General features: G+C 38.1%; 1 protein-coding gene across 16 annotated transcripts in view; it reads left to right on the forward strand.

Annotated features, from left to right (window-relative positions):
- The window catches only part of STAG1 (STAG1 cohesin complex component), a 438,539-nt gene that overhangs the window by 281,694 nt on the left and 137,452 nt on the right, over positions 1-19,393 (forward strand). For all 16 annotated transcript variants that reach the window (XM_035278838.3, XM_078354162.1, XM_078354165.1 and 13 more), the window contains 2 exons: positions 2,437-2,544; positions 16,060-16,174. In XM_035278838.3, the coding sequence (XP_035134729.1) occupies positions 2,437-2,544; positions 16,060-16,174 (223 nt within the window). The remainder of the gene's footprint in view (positions 1-2,436; positions 2,545-16,059; positions 16,175-19,393) is intronic.

Consider the following 19,393-nt stretch of genomic DNA (forward strand, 5'->3'; position numbering starts at 1 on the left):
GCCTCCCAAAGTGCTAGGATTACAGGCATGTGCCTGACCTGTCTCTCTTTTTATAACCTGTAACTTTTGTTTCATTCTCTTGTATAACTGCATAGACAGGACCTTCAGCACTGTAACAGTGTCACTGATAGCTATTCCTGTTCTTTTCCTAGGAGGTCATTTAAAGTTCTTTGTTTCTGTCATAGGTTTTAATATGATAAAAGTTCCTTTGCATTCTGAGTTTTCTGGGGTTTTTCTTTCATTAATGTGCCTAACTTAAATAAATAGATTTGTCTAATGGTAAACGCTTTTGCATTGCTAGAATAAATTTTTTTTAACATGACATTTTGTTTTATTTAAATGCAGTATTATATTTAATATTTTACTTAGGTTTTTAACTTTGTGTTCATGAGTAAATTTGATATAATTTTTTTCTTGTTCTTTTCCAACTTCAAAATCAAGGTTGTATTCTTGTATTTTCTTTGTAAAGTACTTTTTTTTTTTTTTTTTTGCCAGGCTGGAGGTGCAGTGGCATGATCTCAGTTCACTGCAACCTCCACCTCCCAGGTTCAAGCGATTCTCGTATGTCTCCCTCCCCCTACACTGCCAGTGGCTGAGATTACAGGCTCCCACCACCATGCCTGGCTAATTTTTTAAATTTTATTAGAGATGGAGTTTTGCCACATTGGCCAGGCTGATCTTGAACTCCTGACCTGAAGTGGCATGAGCCACTGAGCCTAGCTGTAAAATACTTTCCATGGTTTCTTGCCTTTTTTTTTTCTCTTCTGAAAGAAGTGTCTCATGACACTTTTCTTTCTTGAAACTATGAGAGAATTCTCTTGTTAAAGCTATGTCAGTTTTCAATTTCTTTTTGTTGTTGTTGTTGGATGCAGAGTCTCACTTTGTCACCCAGGCTAGAGTGCAGTGGCACAGTCTCAGCTCACTACAACCTCTTCAAGTGATTCTCATGCCTCAGCCTTCTAGTAGCTGAGGTTATAGGAACATGCCACCACACCTGGCTAATTTTTATATTTTTAGTTCCGACAGGGGTTTTACCATGTTGGCCAGTCTGGTCTCAAACCCCTGACCTCAAGTGATCTGCCTGCCTCAGCCTCCTAAAGTTCGGGGATTACAGGTGCGAGCCACTCCGCCCGGCCAGTTTTCAGTTTCTTTTGTGTGAGAGGTCTGTATCATTTCTATTTCATTCATGATTAACAATCTCAATTAAATTTTATTAGCTAAAGCATGGTGGCTCACGCCTGTAATTCTAGCTTCTTGGGAGGGTGAGGCAGGAGAATCACTTGAACCCAGGAGACGGAGAGGTTGCAGTGAACCAAGACAGTGCCACTGTACTTCAGCCTCTGCAAAAGAGCGTGACTCTATCCCAAAAAAAAAGATAATTAATTAAATTTTAATTATTTTGTGTTAATGTTGACTTTTTTACAAACTTTTAAAAATATGTGATATCACAGTTTTATAATTTATTTTATAGTTCATGATCTTACTACTTCCCAGAACTCATATCCTTTCTTAATTCTTCTCATCCTCTATTTTATTCATATTGTCTTATCCTTCATAAGTCACATCAGGTTTGTCCATCTTACTGTTTGTTAAGAACCAGTTTCTTATTGCTCATTTGTTTTTTTTTGTTTTGTTTTCTGATAACTATATCTAAGGTAATAAATATACCTTTACTTTTTTAACTATGTTCTAAAAATTTAGACATGTAGTATTTTAATACACATTTAATAATAAACAAATGTCTATGAAACCTTTGATTATCTTTGTGGTTTCCAGTTTAATTATAGGTTATTTGGAAGTATGTTTTTGTTCTACCTAGATGTATTAGGGTTTTTTTGTTTAGTTTTGTTTTTGTTTGAGACAGATCTGGCTCAGTTGCCCAGCCCTCAGATTTTAAGCTGTAGAAGAAGGCCAGGCATGGTGGCTCACACCTATAATCCCAGCACTTTGGGAGGATGATGCAGGTGGGCCATCAGAGATCGGGAGTTTGAGAGCAGGCTAGCCAACATGACGAAACCCCGTCTGTACTAAAAATACAAAAAATTAGTTGGACGTGATAGCAGGCACCTGTAATTCCAGCTACTTGGATGGCTAAAGCAGGAGAATTGCTTGAACCCAGGAAGTGGAGGTCGCAGTGAGCTGAGATGCCGCTGTTATACACCAGCCTGGGCGACAGTGAGACCCTGTCTCAAAAAAATAAAAATAAGCTGTAGAAGAATTGTGGGCATTTTATTTTCTTCTTGTTTCAACCCTTATTTTCTGAATTTTATATTATTACTGTCTTGTATACTCAATGAGGGAATATTACTTTCAAAGTAAGATAAAAGATGAGACAAAAACTTTGAACTTTATAATAAACTTTACAAAATTTAAATAAAAGTAGAACAGAAAATAAGCATTTGCTTTGGATCAGATGTCACTTTCTGTATTTTTTAGTGGAAGTGAAGAAGCTCTTTCCAATGAAGACTGTGAAAATGTTTACCACTTGGTGTACTCGGCACATCGCCCTGTAGCTGTGGCGGCTGGAGAATTCCTTCACAAAAAGTGAGCTAATTATCTTTGAAAAGAGGTTCCACTTTTATATATTGTTTTGTTGTTGTTTTAGAGTTTGTAAAGGAGCGTAATAGTGACTGAACACAGTGCTAAACATGTCCATCTCATACTCTGGGGGGGACTATAACAGCCTTACAGCCTATGTATACATTATGAATTACACCCTTGAGGATGCTGTCCCTTGTGACATCCTCCTTTTTTCTGAAAGCTGACAGGATGATTCTCAGCTAGATGTTAGTGGAGATTGGAGAAGTGCGTGAAATCTATAAAAGCTCCTCAAGTAATTGATAATTCATCACACTAGTTCTATTTTTTTCTTTAAAATTTTGAGGTCTGATCTTATTTTCTCAACATTTGTAATCTAAATGTGAAGCAGTATCACCTTCAAAATGCCTTCCAAGTTTTAATTTTTTTTCATTCTCTCCATTGTGGTGAGGATGGATGGATGGATGGATGGATGGATGGATGGATGAATGGATGGTTGAATAGATGGAGACAGGGTTTTGCTCTTGTTGCCCAGGCTGCAATGCAATGGCGCAATCTCACTGCACCCTCTGCCTCCAGGTTCAGGGGATTGTCTTGCTTCAGCCTCCCAAGTAGCTGGGATTACAGGCATGCACCACCGTGCCGGCTAATTTTATATTTTTGTTAGAGACAGGTTTTCTCCATGTTGGTCAGGCTGGTCTTGAACTCCCAACCTCAGGTGATCCGCCCACCTCAGCCTCCCAAAGTGCTGGGATTACAGGTGTGAGCCACTGTGCTTGACCATGATGAGGATAATTATAATCAGTAATTCATACCAATTCTGAAAGTTATATATATAGTTGCAGTTTAATTTTTTTTAAACCTTATTTATTTTTTGGTAAAGCATGAAGCTAGTGAGAGTATATGCATATAAACAGGAAGTACATTTTTTATTGTGATTCACTGCATATGTTTTATGTTCTATAATTAGTAGATTCATTCTTTAAAACATATATCTATCTATCTATATATATCCCCCCCCCCCCCCTTAGAGATGTGGTCTTACTATCTTGCCCAGGCTGGTCTTGAAATCCTGGCCTCAAGCAATCCTCTTACCTCAGTCTTTCAAAGTGTTGGGATTACAGGCATAAGCCACTGTACCTAGCTGATTAATTCATTTGTAAAATATAAGCATATTCTTGGTTATATGTATGTATCTTTTGCTTTGTTTTGTGTTTTGTTGTTTATGGATTTAAATTACTAGCTTCCAATAATATTCATAGGTGAATATAAAAGTTTATTATGTATGCCAATTTCTTATTATGCTGAAGGATAAATGTAAATTATGGACTAGGCAGTTGCTGTGTGTCAATGACCAACTTTGATAATGAGCAGGCCTGGCCCTCTATACGGTATCTGTACTTCAGTGCTAGAGTAACAAATTATTCTCTACTCAGTTGTACCTCTGAAAGTGAGAAAAGTTATTTGTGTGTAAAAAATCTCTTTTAAGAAAGAAGTTAGTTACTTTACTAAGTGCATGCTGGCAATGAAAGGAGGAAGAAAGTCAAGGTGTTCAGGCATGACTTAAAATAATAGTTTTCTAGTGACTCTGACATCTGTGGCTCGCAGAATAACACTGATTCCATATTTATCTTGGGATGTTGTCTGTCACAGATATCAAGGAGGTACTATAGTCTTTCTTTTTTCAGGATTATTATATTCTAATTAGTCTCTATTCTTACTTGTTAAAGAACTTTGTGCTTTAGAAAGAGTTTGTTGTTTCTGTAGTTTCAGAGAGAAAATAAACTAATGAGATTGGTTCTCTGTATAATGGAAGCCATAAACTGGTAGCTCTTGAGTTAGAAAAAGTCCTAGAATATACTTGTTTTATATCTGTATTATATTTTTCTATGTTGAAATATTAGGTAATTTTTTTATACTTTTAAAAATTGATAAATATACCTATGTATTGGGCACATGTGATACTTTGATACATGTATCTAATGTGTATTGGTCAAATTAGGGAAGTAGGATATTCATCACCTCAAACGTATTATTTCTTTGTGTTGGGAACGTTTCAAATCTTCTGTTAATAGCTGTTTTGAAATATTCCGTAAATTATTGTTAATTATAGTCATCCTGCTGTGCTATTGAACACCAAAACTTTAACTGTATTTTTGCACCCATTAACCAATTTCTCTTTATTACACCCTCCAGTAGCGATCATTCTACTCTGCTTCCAGATCAATCTTTTTTACCTTCCTCATATAAGTGAGAACATGAGATACTTGTTTTTCTGTGCTTGGCTTATTTCACTTAACCTAATTTCATTAGTTCCATCTATGTCACTGCAAATGACAGGATTTTCTTCTTTTTATGGCTGAATAATATTCCATTCTGTATATATACCACATTTATTTATCCATTCATACATTGATGGGCACTTAGGTTGATTCCATGTCTCACTACTAAGAATAGTGCTGTAGTAAACATGGCAGTGCAGCTATCTCTTTGATACGCTGATCTTTTTAATTGTAGATATATACTTAGCAGTAGAGTTGCTTGATCATAGGGTAGATCTATTTTTAGTTTTTTTGTTGTTGTTGTTGTTGTTGTTTTGAGACGGAGTTTTGTTCTTGTTACCTGGGCTGGAGTGCAATGGCGCAATCTCGGCTCACCGCAACCTCTGCCTCCTGGGTTCAGGCAGTTCTCCCGCCTCAGCCTCCTGAGTAGCTGGGATTACAGGCACGTGCCACCATGCCCAGCTAATTTTTTGTATTTTTAGTAGAGACGGGGTTTCACCATGTTGACCAGGTTGGTCTCGATATGTTGACCTCATGATCCACCCACCTCGGCCTCCCAATGTTTTTAGTTTTTTGAGGAACCTTCATACTGTTTTCCATAGTGGCTGTACTAATTTACATTCCCACCAACAGTGTACTCCCATTCCCCTTTGTGTGCATTCTTGCCAGCATCTGTTTTGTTTTTTTTTTTTTGTCTTTTTGATAATAGCTATTTAAAATGAGGTAAGATGGTATCTCATTGTGATTTCTTATTTACATTTTCATTGTAATTAATGATGAAAGCACTTTTTCATATACCAGTTGGCCACTGCTATGTCGTCCTTTGAGAAATGTCTATTCCAATCATTTACCCATTTATTATTTGCATTGCTTTTGTTTTTGCTAAGGAGTTACTTGAGTTCCTTATATATTGTGGTTACTAATCCCTGGCCAGATAAGTAGTTGGCCAATATTTTCACCCTTCTGCAGGTTGTCTCTTTATTGATCTCTTTGTTGTACAGAAACTTTTTAGCTTGATATAATCTCATTTGTCTGTTTTTCCTTTTGTTGCTCATGCTGTTGAGATCTTAGCCAAAAACTCTACCCGGAAAAATGTCCTTAAGAATCCCCAGTATTTGTTTTCCTTTCTTCTTTCGCCCTCCCCTCCCTTCCCCTCCCCTCTCCTCCCCTCCTCAACAAAATGTAAAACCTAAAAGAAATGAATAAATTCTCGGAAATATACAACCTACTACAATGAACCATAGAGAAACAGAAAACCAGCCATGTTCGGTGGCTCACACCTGTAATCCTAGCACTTTGGGAGGCCAAGGCAAATGGATCACAGGGGAGGGGAGGGGAGGGAAGGAGAGGGGAGGGAAGGGGAGGGGAGGGGGAAAAAAGGAAAACAAATACTGGGGATTCTTAAGGACACTGGAGTGCAGTGGCGTGAACTTCGCTCATTGCCATCTCTGTTTCCCGAGTTCAAGTGATTCTCCTGCCTCAACCTCTCAAGTAGCTGGGATTACAGGTATGTGCCACTATACCCAGCTAATTCACTACTGTTTATTGAAGAATCTGTCTTTTTCCCACAGTATGTTCTTGGTTCCTTTGCCAAAAATGAGTTAGCCGTAACTGTGTGAACTTATTTCTGTGTCTAGTCTGTTGTTCTGGTATATGTATCTGTTTTTATGCCAGTATTATGTTGTTTAGGGTAATAAGGCCTTGTAGTATATTCTGAAGTCAGGTAGTGTGAGGCCTCTAGGTTTTGCTCATGGTTGCTTTGGTTGTTCTGGGTAATTTGTCGGGCCATATGAATTTTAGAATTTTTTTTCTATTTCTATAAAAAATGCCTTGATACAGGGATTGCACAGAATCTGTGTCATTTTGGGTAGTATGGACATTCTAAACAGTCTTTATTCTTTCAATTCAAGAGCATGAGGTATTTTTTTTTAATATTCTCTTCAATGTTTTTCATCTGTGTTTTATAGTTCGTAGAGATCCTTGGTTAAATTTATTCCTAGGGTTTGGTGTTTTTTTGTAGCTATTGGAAATGTTACTGCTTTCTTGATTTCTTTTTCAGATCATTCACTTTTGCTGTATAAAAATGCTACTGATTTTTATGTTGATTTTGTATTCTACTGTACAGAATTTCGATGCCTTTTATTTCTTTTTCTTGCCTATTTGCTCTGACTAGGATTTTCAGTACTATGTTGTATAAAAGTTGTAAAAGTTGTCTTCCTGGTTTTGAGTTCTTAGAGGAAAGGCTTTAAACTTTTCCCCATTTAATATGATTGTAGTTGTGGGTCTGTCATTTACGGACTTTATTATTTTGAGATGTGTTCCATCTTTGCTAGTTTGTTAAGTGTTTTTATCATGAAGGATGTTGAGTTTTTGCACATGCTTTTTATCTGTATATTGAGAGGGCCATATGAGTTTTCTCTTTCATTCTGTTTATGTGATATATCACATTTACTAGTAATGAATATGGTTAAACTTTGTGTCCCTTATATAAATCCTGCTTGATTATGGTGTATTATCTTTTTGATAAGCTGTCAAATTGGATTTGCTAGTTATTTTTAGAATTTTTGCATTCGTGCTCTCTAGGGATATTATTTAATAGTGGGTTTTTTTGACGTTATTTTCTCTTTGTTTGGTTTTGACATTGGGGTGATGCTGGCATTGTAGAATGAGCTTGGAGGTGTGCCCTGATCTTCAATTTTCTGGAATAATTTAGTAGAATTGGTGTTAGTTCTTCTTTAAATGCTTGGTAGAATTCTGCACTGAAGCCAGCGGGTCCTGGGCTTTTTGTTTGTTTGTAGACATCTTATTAACTGCTTCAATGATGTTACTGGTCTGTTCAGGTTTTTTATTTTCCTTTTTTTTTTGGAGATGGAGTTTTGTTCTTGTTGCCTCAGCTGGAGGGCAATGGCACAGTCTCAGCTCAGTGTAACCTCCGCCCTCTGGTTTCAAGCAATTCTTCTGCCTTAGCCTCCCAAGTAGCTGGATCTACAGGCACCCGCCACCACGCTCCACTAAGTTTTGTATTTTTAGTAGAGACAGGGTTTCACCATGATGGCCAGGCTGGTCTCGAACTCCTGACCTCAGGTGATCCACCTGCCTTGGCCTCCCAAAGTGCTAGGATTACAGGTGTGAGCCACTGAACATGGCCGGTTTTCTGTTTCTCTATGGTTCATTTGTGATAGATTGTATATTTCTGAGAATTTATTCATTTCTTTTAGGTTTTACGTTTTGTTGGTAATTAGACTTTATAATAGTTTTTAATGATCCTTTGTATTTCTCTTGTAACTACTATAATGTCTCTTTTTCTGTCTCTGGTTTTATTTAGGTATTCTTTCTTTTTTTTTTTTTTTTTTTTTTTAGTTTAGCTAAAGATTTGTCCATTTTATTTATTTTTTAAAAAAACCAATTATAGTTTCATTGGTCTTTTGTATTTAGTTTTAATTTCACTTATTTATCCTCTGATCTTTATTATTCCTTTTCTTCAGATGAGTTTGAGTTTGTTTTTTGTTTTTTGAGACAGAGTCTCACTCTGTTGCCCAGGCTGGAGAGTGCAGTGGCGCGATCTCAGCTCACTGCAACCTCCGACTTCCTGGTTCAAGCGATTCTCTTGCCTCAGCCTCCCCAGTAGCTGGGATTACAGGTCTGTGCCACCATGCCTGGCTAATTTTTATATTTTTAGTAGAAGCACGATTTCACCATGTTGGTCAGTCTGGTCTTGAACTCCTGACCTCAAATAATCTACCTGCCTCAGCCTCCCAAGGTTTTGTTTTTTTTTTTTTTTTCCTCTCTTCTGGTTCCTTGATGTGTTTCATTATTGTTGTCTGTTTGAAGTCTCGCTACTTGTTTGATACAGATATTTGTTTTTATAAACTTTACTGTAGAACTGCTTTGGCTGTACTTCATAGGTGTTAGTATGTTGTGTTTCTATTTTATTTTTCTCTCACAAAATTCTAAAATTTCTTCATTGACCCATTTGTTGTTCAGGAGCAGCATGTTGTCTAATTTACATGAACTTCTATAGTTTTTCTTCCTTCTGTAATTGACTTTTAGTTTTTTTACATTATGGTTATAAAGATTACTCAATATGCATTCAGTATTTTGAAATCTGTTGACTTCTTTTGTAACCTTATAGCCTGTACTGGAGAATGTTTCATTTGTTACTAGAAAAATTAGTATTTTGCAAGTGTTGGACAGAATGTTCTTTAAATGTCTATTAGGTCCATTTGGTTTAGAATGCAATGTAACTCCAGTGTTTCTTTGGAAACATTGTTTCATATTCTGTCTGGATGATCTTCCCATTGCTGCAATTTGGACTGAAGTCCCCTATTATTATTGTATTGCTGTTATTCTCTTTCTTTATGTCTATTAATTTTTTAATATATTTGGGAGGTTCAATATTGAGTGTAAAGGTATTTACAATTGTTATATCCTCTTGTTAATATTGACCCTTTTATCATTGTAAAATTGTATTCTTTGCCTTTTCTTAATCATTCTTTACTTAAAGTATATTTTATTTGCTAACAAATACAGCCATTCCTACTAGTTTGGTCATGATTTTTTAGTCCATTCAGGCACTTTATATGTCTTTCAATTTGATAATTTAATCCATTTACCTTCAGTATTATTATTGATAGGTACGTGTTTACTATTGCCATTTTGCTTTTTTTCTGGTTGTTTTGTATGTCCCATTGATTTTTTAAATCTTTCTCACTATCCTCCTTTTGGTTATCTAGTAATAAGTTTTGATGTTGCGCTATTTGTTTCTGGTGTATTTATTATACACATTGCTCTTTGATTACCCTAAGGCTTGCAAAACTGTCTTGTAGTTAAAATAGGTTATTTTATGTAGGGCATGGTGGCTCACACCTGTAATTGCAGCACTTTGGGAAGCCAAGGTGGGTGAATCACTTGAGGCCAGGAGTTCAAGACCAGTCTGGTCAACATGGTGAAAGCCTGTCTTTGCTAAAAATACAAAAATTAGCCAGGCATGATGGCAGGAGCCTATAAATTCCAGCTGCTTGGGTGGCTGAGGCAGGAGAATTGCTTGAACTCAGGAGGTAGAGAGTGCAGTGAGCTGAGATTGCACCACTGCACTCCAGCCTAGGTGGCAGAGTGAGATGGAGTCTCAAAAAAAAAAAACAAAAAAAAACACAGGAAAGTAATACAGATTATTTTAAACTAATAATGACTTAACCTTGATTGCAAAAGATCATAAAAAAAACTACAGTTTAACACCGCTTGCCTCTCATGTTTGGGCTTTTTGATGTTTCTGTTTACATTTAAAAATTTTTGCTTATCTCGTAGCAGTTGTTGCAGTAGTTTGTTTTTGGGTTTTTTTGTTTGTTTGTTTTTGTAGAGACAGGGTTTTACCATGTTGCTCAGCTGGTCTCGAACTCCTGAGCTCAATCGATCCACCCATCCGGGCCTCCCAGAGTGCTGAGATTACAGTTGTGAGTCATCATACTTGTCTCCTATTGTTATTTTTTTATTTTTTATTTTTTTGAGACAGAGTTTCGCTCTTGTTATCCAGGCTGGAGTGCAATGGCATGATCTCGGCTCACCGCAACCTCTGCCTTCTAGGTTCAAACAATTCTCCTGCCTCAGCCTACCAAGTAGCTGGGACTACAGGCATGCACCACCATGCCCAGCTAATTTTTGTATTTTTAGTAGAGATGGGGTTTCACCATGTTAACCAGGATGGTCTCAATCTCTTGACCTCATATTCCACCTGCCTCTGCCTCCCAAAGTGCTGGGATTATAGGCATTAGCCACCACACATAGCCCCCAGTTGTTATTTTTAATAGTTTTGTCATGTAGTCTTCATACTTAAGATAAAAGTCATTTGCTTACCGCATTTATAGTATTAGAGTACTCTGAATTTCTTTTAGTTTTCTTACTTCTACCAATGAGTTTTATACCTTGAAGTTTTCTTGTTATACTTAGCATTCATTTCTTTCAAATTGAAGAACTGCTTTTTGCATTTCTTATAAGGCAGGTCTGGTGTTGATGAATTCCCTTAGCTTCTATTTGCGTGGGAAAGTCTTTGTCTTTCATGTTTGAAGGGTATTGCTAGGTACGGTATTCTTGGATAGCAGTTTTCTTTATTCAGAACTTTTAATGTAGCATCCCGGTCTATCTTGGCCTTCAAGGTTTCTGCTGATAAATTTACTGAAAGCCATATTGGCGCTCCATTGAATATGATATGATCCTTTTCTTTTGATACTTTCCATGTATCTCCTTTGTCTTTTATTTTTGCTAATTTGATAATGATGTATCTTGGGAAATTCCTCTTTTGGTTGAATTTGTTTGATGATATCTGAGCTTCCTATTTCTGGATGCTGTTGTCTTTCTCCAGATTTGGGGAATTTTCAGCCCCTACTCTTTTAATATGCTTTCTAGGCCCTTTTTCTCTCTCATCTCCTTTGGGAATGCCAATTTTGCAGAATTTAGTTTGCTTGAACATGTCCCATAATTCTCATAGGCTTTTTCAATTCTTTTTTTCTTTTTGCTTCTCTGATTAGGTAATTTCATATGTTCTGCCTTCAGGCTCACTAATTCTTTCCTCTGTTTGGTCAGTTTTGCTGCTGAAGCTTTCTGTTGAAAAATGCACGCTTTGAATGAAGAGACCTTCCAAACAGGCTTTGTGTTAGCAACATAGCTATTTATTCACCTGGGTGCAGGTGGGCTAAGGCTGAAAAGGGCGTTAGCAAAGGGCGTTTGAATAGGAGTTGGTTTTATAGGTTTGGGTAGTTTTTTGGGGGGCGGGCATATTGCAGACTAAGATCAGTTACGGTGGTGGGGGTAAGGGGCACGGAGTATATATGACCACAAGTTCAGTTACAGTGGCAGGATTGAGTGAGAGGTATTTACATTATCATTAAAACAGTTAAGATAGTAGGGTTGGATGAGGGAGTGGTCCAGGAAAGAGATCAGGGACAATGGCGAACACAGGCAGAGGGTGGGAGACATGAGCCAAGCAAGACTTCAGACTTTTAGGCTCCAGGCTTGCATATGGAGACCTGACACTTTCTTTTTTTTGAGACGGAGGTAACTCTTGTTACCCAGGCTGGAGTGCAATCTCAGCTCACCGCAACCTCGGCCTCCTGAGTTGCTGGGATTACAGGCATGCGCTACCATGCCCGGCTGATTTTTTTGTATTTTTAGTAGAGATGGGGTTTCATTATGTTGACCAGGATGGTCTCGATCTCTTGACCTCTTGATCCACCCCCCTCGGCCTCCCAAAGTGCTGGGATTACAGGCTTGAGCCACTGCGCCCGGCCTGGAGATCTGACACTTTCCAGTGAGTTTTTCACTTCAGTTACTAGATTCTTTATTTCTACAATTCCTATTTGATTTTTATTTTACTTATTTTTTTGAGATTGAGTTTCTCTGTTGCCTAGACTGGAGTGCAGTGGTGCAATCTCAGCTCACTGCAACCTCCGCCTCCCAGGTTCAAGTGATTCTCCTCCCTCAGCCTCCTGAGTAGCTGAGATTACAGGCATATGCCACCACACCCAGGTAGTTTTTTTGTGTTTTTAGTAGGGGTGGGGTTTCACCATGTTAGCCAGGATAGTCTGGATCTCCTGACCTCGTGATCCACCCACTTTGGCCTTCCAAAGTGCTAGGATTACAGGTGTGAGCCACCAGGCCCGGCCTCGTATTTGATTTTTTAAAATTGTTTCTATAGGCCAAGTGTGGTGGCTCACACCCCGAGGTGGGTGGATTGCTTGAGGGAAGATTGAGGGGGAATTCCTTGAGGAGTTCCAGACCAGCCTGGCCAACATGGTGAAGCCCCATCTCTACTAAAAATACAAAAATTAGCTGGGCAGGGTGGCATGTGCTGAGGCAGAAGAATCCCTTGAACCTAGGAGGCAGAGGTTTCAGTGAGTCAAGATCACACCACTGCACTCCAGCCTGGGCAACAGAGCAAGACTCTGTCTCAAAAAAAAAAAAAAAAATAGAATGTTTCTGTTTATTCATCATATTTCTCATTTCATTTTCCAGATTTCATTTAGTTTTCTATTTGGATTTTTTGCAGGTATGTGATTCCTTAAAATTCTTTAAGAGGATTACCCTGAATTACCTGTCAGACATTTCATAAATCTTCAGTTCTTCTGGATCTGTTGCTGGAGCTTTACTGATTTTGTTTGGTAGCTTAATACTTTCTGGACTTAAGTTGATACATGTGTATTTGAGGAGATAGCTACCTCTTCTACTTTTTGCAGGTTTTCTTTGGCAGTGTTAGACCTTTACTTCTTAGTATCAGAATTTGACCACTGGCTTCTTGTATTTTTCTTGGTCTGGCAAGGACTTATAGTGAATTCTGGAATTTAAACACTATTCCGGAATCAAGTCACTGCCCTCCTGTTCTTTCTTAGTCTGGTGAAGACTCTTAGTACTGGAGCTTAAACACTGTTCTGGAACTATACTGCTGTCCTTACATTATTTCCCAGCCTGGGGAATATTTAAGAGAGTACCGCAACTTAATCCTGGCGTCTTAAGTTGCTTTTAGGCCAAGGAAAGATTTTATACAGTCACTTGGGATTTCTGGAAAATCCAGCTAGGGATTTGATCCTTACCTTGGATTGTGCCCCTTGTAGTGCTTTCGCACCAGCCACTCCCTTCAATGTGGCATTGCCAACAAAGTGCTCAGTGGCCACCAAGATCTGTGTGCCAGTCGCTGTTATCAGCACTCTATTCTTTCTCCCCACTTTACCCCAGGTGGTTCAGGCCTCCTGGCACTCCCAGTGGTTCCCATGTGATGGAACTGGAGTGGGCTTCTTGTGATGATTTCCAGCCTAGCAAGAGAGTGATTTTCCACTTACAGTTTCCTCTTATCTCAGCAATCACGGGTATAGGGAAATTCTCTTTGAGTGGTGTTTTGCCGGCTTGTAGGGCGGGGGCAGTTAGCACAGTGTGAAATGACTGTTTCTCTTACTAATCATAGTTTCTTGATTCTGTGGGCCCAGAAGGTTTCTCCACTTCTCTTCAGAGTTTTAGCATATTCAGGTTGGTAGTCTTATGTTTGAATAGTTTCTGGTTGTATTTTGATGTGGCGAGTGATGCTGGGCAATCTTCTGTTCCACTATCTTGCTGATACCACAACACCAAAACAAAATTTTATTAGAATTATTCCACAGAAATTCAGAAGGATAAGCCTCCATTGGTTTTTGTTTCTTTGTGAAAATTAGGCCAATTCTTATGCAAACAAAAGTTCACTCCATAAATGTATTTTAGGCCCCTGTCCTGGAGAAATTTACAGTTTGATGACTTGATTAATGATCTCTTTTATCATTCTTCCAGCATTTAATATGGTAACTTAAAAACATTTTAAATAATCTGTTAAGTATCCCCAAGAGTTTTATGATCAGCTTTCAAAGATGCATAACTCTACACAGGTACACACACTTAGTGTCTGGTAGTCCAGTCATAAGCTATCCACAATATTAACCAATCATCCAAAAAGTAGTAAGACCTGTCTGAAATGAATATTTTAATAAATCATCCAAAAATCCACATTTTAATACTCAAAATTTAAGCAAATTTCTCAGTACCTTGTATTTATATGCACTAACTGCAGTTATTTAAATTGATACAACCTGGGCATGGTGGCTCATACCTGTAATTCCAGCACTTTGGGAGGCTGAGGCAGGTGGACCACTTGAGGTCAGGAGTTTGAGACCAGCCTGGCCAATATGGTGAAACCCCATCTCTACTGAAAATATAATAAATTAGCCAGGCATGGTGATGTACACCTATAATCCCAGCTACTTCAGAGACTGAGACAAGAGAATCGCTTGAATCCAGGAGGTGGAGGTTGCAGTAAGCTGAGATCATGCAACTGCACTCCAGCCTTGGCGATGGAGTGAGACTATTTCAAAAAATAAATAAATGGTAAGTATATTTCTGTTATCATTAATATTCATGTTTTCCATTTACCGCCCCTCTGAGAGTCACACATAAAACGGAACCTTCTCTTAAATGATAACTATATAGATATAGCTTCAAGGTAAGTTCTCTAGTCCCCTAATATGCCTTTCTTCCAACTCCCTTAAAAACCTCAGCTTCTCTGTAGTCATTTCCTGCTAGAGATTGGTTTCTTTTAGTATCACATGAAATTATTCTCATTTTATTCAATTATTTTGCCTCTCATTTGAGAGGCCTACTCTGACTTTAATGTATAAACTAGTACATGCTATAAACATAAATCTCTTTTTTAAATTTTTCTTTATAACCAGCAACAGTATATATTTGTCTACTGTTTATTCACTACATTGAGAGCTCCTATGAGAACAGGAATTTTGTCATTGTTCCCTCCTAATAACGTTTTTACCTAGAGCAATGCCTTGAAATAAGGTACCTTTAGCATGTTTTAAGTTTTGTTACAATAAATCTAAACAAATTAAAAATTTCAAATCATTTTCTGCAGTATTTCAGTTATTTTGTAAGTAGATGATATTTTTTTTATTTATTTACCATTAATGTCATTTTACTGGAAACTACTGGGTTCATGGATAATGTTTCTAGATAATAAGGTAGAAGCATAAAAGAATTCAAGAGGTAATCATGATTAAAAGCGTGAATTTTTATAATTATTGCTGAAACATTTGATTATATGTTATAATTACATGAGTGTGGAATCAGTGTTTAAGAAAATAGCACTCAGAGGCTGAAGCAGGCGAGACCAGCCTGGTCAACATGGTGAAACCTCATCTCTACTAAAAATACAAAAATTAGCCCAGCATGGTGGCACGCACCTATAATTTCAGCTACTTGGAAGGCTAAGGCACGAGAATTGCTTGAACCAGGAGGCAGAGGTTGCAGTGAGCCAAGATCACGCCACTGCACTCCAGCCTGGGCAACAGAGCGAGACTTCATCTCAAGAAAAAAGAAAATAGAACTCAGTTTAAAATTACATACTCTAGTATCAGTCATACAGGATTGTAGCAGTGCTTATCATTTTCATACACATTTGAACATCGATTATTCATCAGTAAAAGTTTCCCTTTACAGCTTGTGTATAGTTTAACCTGTATGACATTGTTCAGGTGCCACCATTTTCTGACCTGTAATGACATCAGTTACATATTTCTACTGAAATAGATCAATAATCTGATAATCTGATCTCTGATATTGTTTCTTTTTTTTTTTTGGTTAAATGCTGAACTAAAATGTGTGGTGAGGGAAGACTTAAGTTCATATTCATGTAACTTTGTAATGCCCTGTTATTTATTTCCAGGCTATTTAGCAGACATGACCCACAAGCAGAAGAAGCATTAGCAAAGAGGAGGGGAAGAAACAGCCCAAATGGAAACCTCATTAGGATGCTGGTTCTGTTCTTTCTTGAAAGTGAGGTAAAAAATGTTTCCGATAACTCCTTATTTCTTTTAATGATATTACATGTTAAATAAAATTGTCGCTTAATACATTTTATTTTTTTCAATCAAATAAAATAAGTCTTTCTTATAAAGTTGCCTTCATGAACTGCATGATTATAGAATCAGTCCTTTACCTTTTGTGGAAAAGTTCTGAACATATATATAGGTGTGGATCCACACTGAATACAGACTGGCAATGGTTAAACTTTTACAGTAATGCAATACTTTATACCTTTTTTTTTTTCTTAGGGTCTCACTTTCACCAAGGCTGGAGTGCAGTGGTGCAATCTTGGCTCACTGCAACCTCTTTCTTCCGGGTTCAAGGGATTGTCCTGCCTCAGCCTCCCAAGTAGCTGGGACTACAGGTGCCCACCACCATGCCCGGCTAATTTTTGTATTTTTGGTAGAGATGAGGTTTTACCATGTTGGCCAGGCTGGGCTCAAACTCTAGACCTCAGGTGATCTGCCTGTCTCGGCCTTCCAAAGTGCTAGGATTACAGGTGTTAGCCACTGTGCCCAGCCTGCATACCTTTTTTTTTTATTCTTGCCTTTTGTTTTTATGCCTGTAGCTTTTACATTACATTAGACAGTTTGTGAAAATTGTCAGACTATTAATACCACTAGTTTTATCTTGTTTGAAAATTATTTAGTAAGGAGAAAGAAAAATATGAATTCATATTTTAGTTAATAGTTGTACAAACCTCATAGCAATATTTCCATGTTCTATATTCAGTTATTACCTAAACAATTGTGTAATTAACACTTACATGTCAGAGTCTGTTTTCGCAGTTTTTCCACCAAAATGGTGTGGGGGGTTTTTTTGGATTTTTTTAAATCTATATTTCCTACTGCTGCTGTGTCATTGGGGAATACAGTAAATTAAACATAAAAAAGCTCCCGAATAACTTAACTTCTTGGTTTAGAAATGATTGACAACAGAGTTGCAGACCGGGTACAGTGGCTCACACTTGTAATCCCAGCCCTATGGGAGGCCCAGGTGTGCCGATCACTTTAGGCCAGGAGTTCAATTCCAGCCTGCTAATATAGCAAAATCACAACTCTACTAAAAAAAAAAATAATAATAATAGCTGGGCGTGGTGGTACACACCTCTAATCACAGCTACTTAAGAGGGTGAGGCATGAGAATCTCTTGAACCCAGGAGGCAGAGGTTGCATGCATTGAGCCGAGATTGCACAACTGCACTCCACCTTTGGCCACAGAGCCAGATTCTGTTTCAAAAAAAAATAATAAATTAAAATAAATAAACAGAAAATAGAGTTGCAACAGAAGTCAAGCACATTTAGAAACCTAGAATGAAACCTAAAATCTCAATTTTATTGTTAAAAAGTGTTTTTGGTTTGTGCTAAAATGTCAGAGTCTTGCTCTGTCATGCAGGCTGGAGTGCAGTGGCATCATCTCAGCTCACTGCCACCTCTGTCTCCTAGATTCAAGTGATTCTTATACCTTAGCCTCCCAAGTAGCTGGGACTACAAGTGTGCACCACCACACCTGGCTAATTTTTGTATTTTTAGTAGAGACAGGGTTTTACCATGTTGGTTGGGCTGGTCTCAAACTCCTACCCTCAAGTGATCCACCTGCCTCGGCCTTCCAAAGTGCCGGGGTTACAGGCATGACCATCATGCCTGGCCCTGTATCGCAATCTTGACAGCTACAAAAGCAATTGCAAATAGTATTGAAGGGTTTCTGGTTAGTTCTAATGATTCATGTGCTTATATTTACCTTTAAGGTCTTCTGTGTTTTGCAAGAAATATTCTTTGTGAAAATCTCAAAGAAAAAAAAAAGAAAGTCTCTCTTTTTATACTAGTGTATACCTAGGATGAATGCTTAATGCAGCCATATTCTTATATATGTTGGTATTCAAATTGTGTTCTACTCTGAATTTCTCTTCATTTTACTGTTACACACTTAAGTTGGTAAAATTTTAGTAATAGACTTGTGAAATATTGATTCAAAAGAGGATTTAGAAATTAATAAAGTAGGGACTGGCACAGTGGCTCACACCAGTAATCCCAGCACTTTGGGAGGCCAAGGCGGGTGGATCACCTGAGGTCAGGAATTCAAGACAATCCTGGCCAATGTGGTGAAACCTGTCTCTACTAAAAATTACAAAATTAGCTGAGCATGGTGGCACATGCCTGTAGTACCAGCTACACAGGAGGCTGAGGCAGGAGAATCGCTTGAACTGGGAGACTGAGGTTGCAGTGAGCCAAGATCATGCCCCGGCACTCCAGCCTGGGTGACAGTGAGACTGCATCTCAAAAAAAAAAAAAAAAAGGAAAGAACAAAGTAGGAGTCTTCCTTGCTGGAGTGCACTGGTGCAATCTTGGCTTACTGCAGCCTCCACCTCCTGGGTTCAAGCAATTCTCCTGTCTCAGCCTCCTGAGGTGTAACTGGGATTACAAGCATATGCCACCATGCCCGGCTAATTTTTGTATTTTTAGTAGAGATGGGGTTTCCGCCATGTTGACTAGGCTTGTCTTGAACTCCTGATCTCAAATGATCTGCCCACCTCGGCCTCCCAAAGTGCTGGGATTACAGGCATGAGCCACTGTGCCCAGCCAAAGGAGTATTTTATAAGTGAGTTACAGACTGATATGGTTTGGCCCTGTCCCCACTCAGATCTCACCTTGAATTATAATAATCCCCACATGTCAAGGGCGAGGCCAGTTGGAGATAATTGATTCATGGGGGCGGTTTTTCTTATACCGTTCTCATGTTAGTAAATAAGTCTTATGAGATCTGAGAATTTTATAAATGTGAGTTCCCCTGTACATACACTCTCTTGCGTGACGCCATGTAAGACATCCCTTTGCTCTTCCTTCATTGTGCCATGATTGTGAGGCCTCTCCAGTCATGTGGAACTGTGAGTCCATTAAACCTCTTTTTTTTAATAAATTTCCCAGTCTCAGATATGTCTTTATTAGCAGCATGAGAACAAATCACTACACAGACACTTACCTAGGATTAACTAAACTGATTATTTTTTTTTTAACTGGAATGTGGAGTAGTAACATTTTTAATAGAATTATAAAATGTTGAATTGAAATCAGTTTACACTGCAGGTACAATGAGATTAAGAGATCTGTCTTAACAGTTCAGTAATTTTCTTTTCTTTTGGTAACAAAAGGTGATTTTTTAAAGATATTTCAACCTGTGGCAGTCATTGATATCAG

This window comes from Callithrix jacchus, chromosome 17, assembly GCF_049354715.1.
Source record: "Callithrix jacchus isolate 240 chromosome 17, calJac240_pri, whole genome shotgun sequence".
Lineage (NCBI taxonomy): Eukaryota > Metazoa > Chordata > Mammalia > Primates > Cebidae > Callithrix > Callithrix jacchus.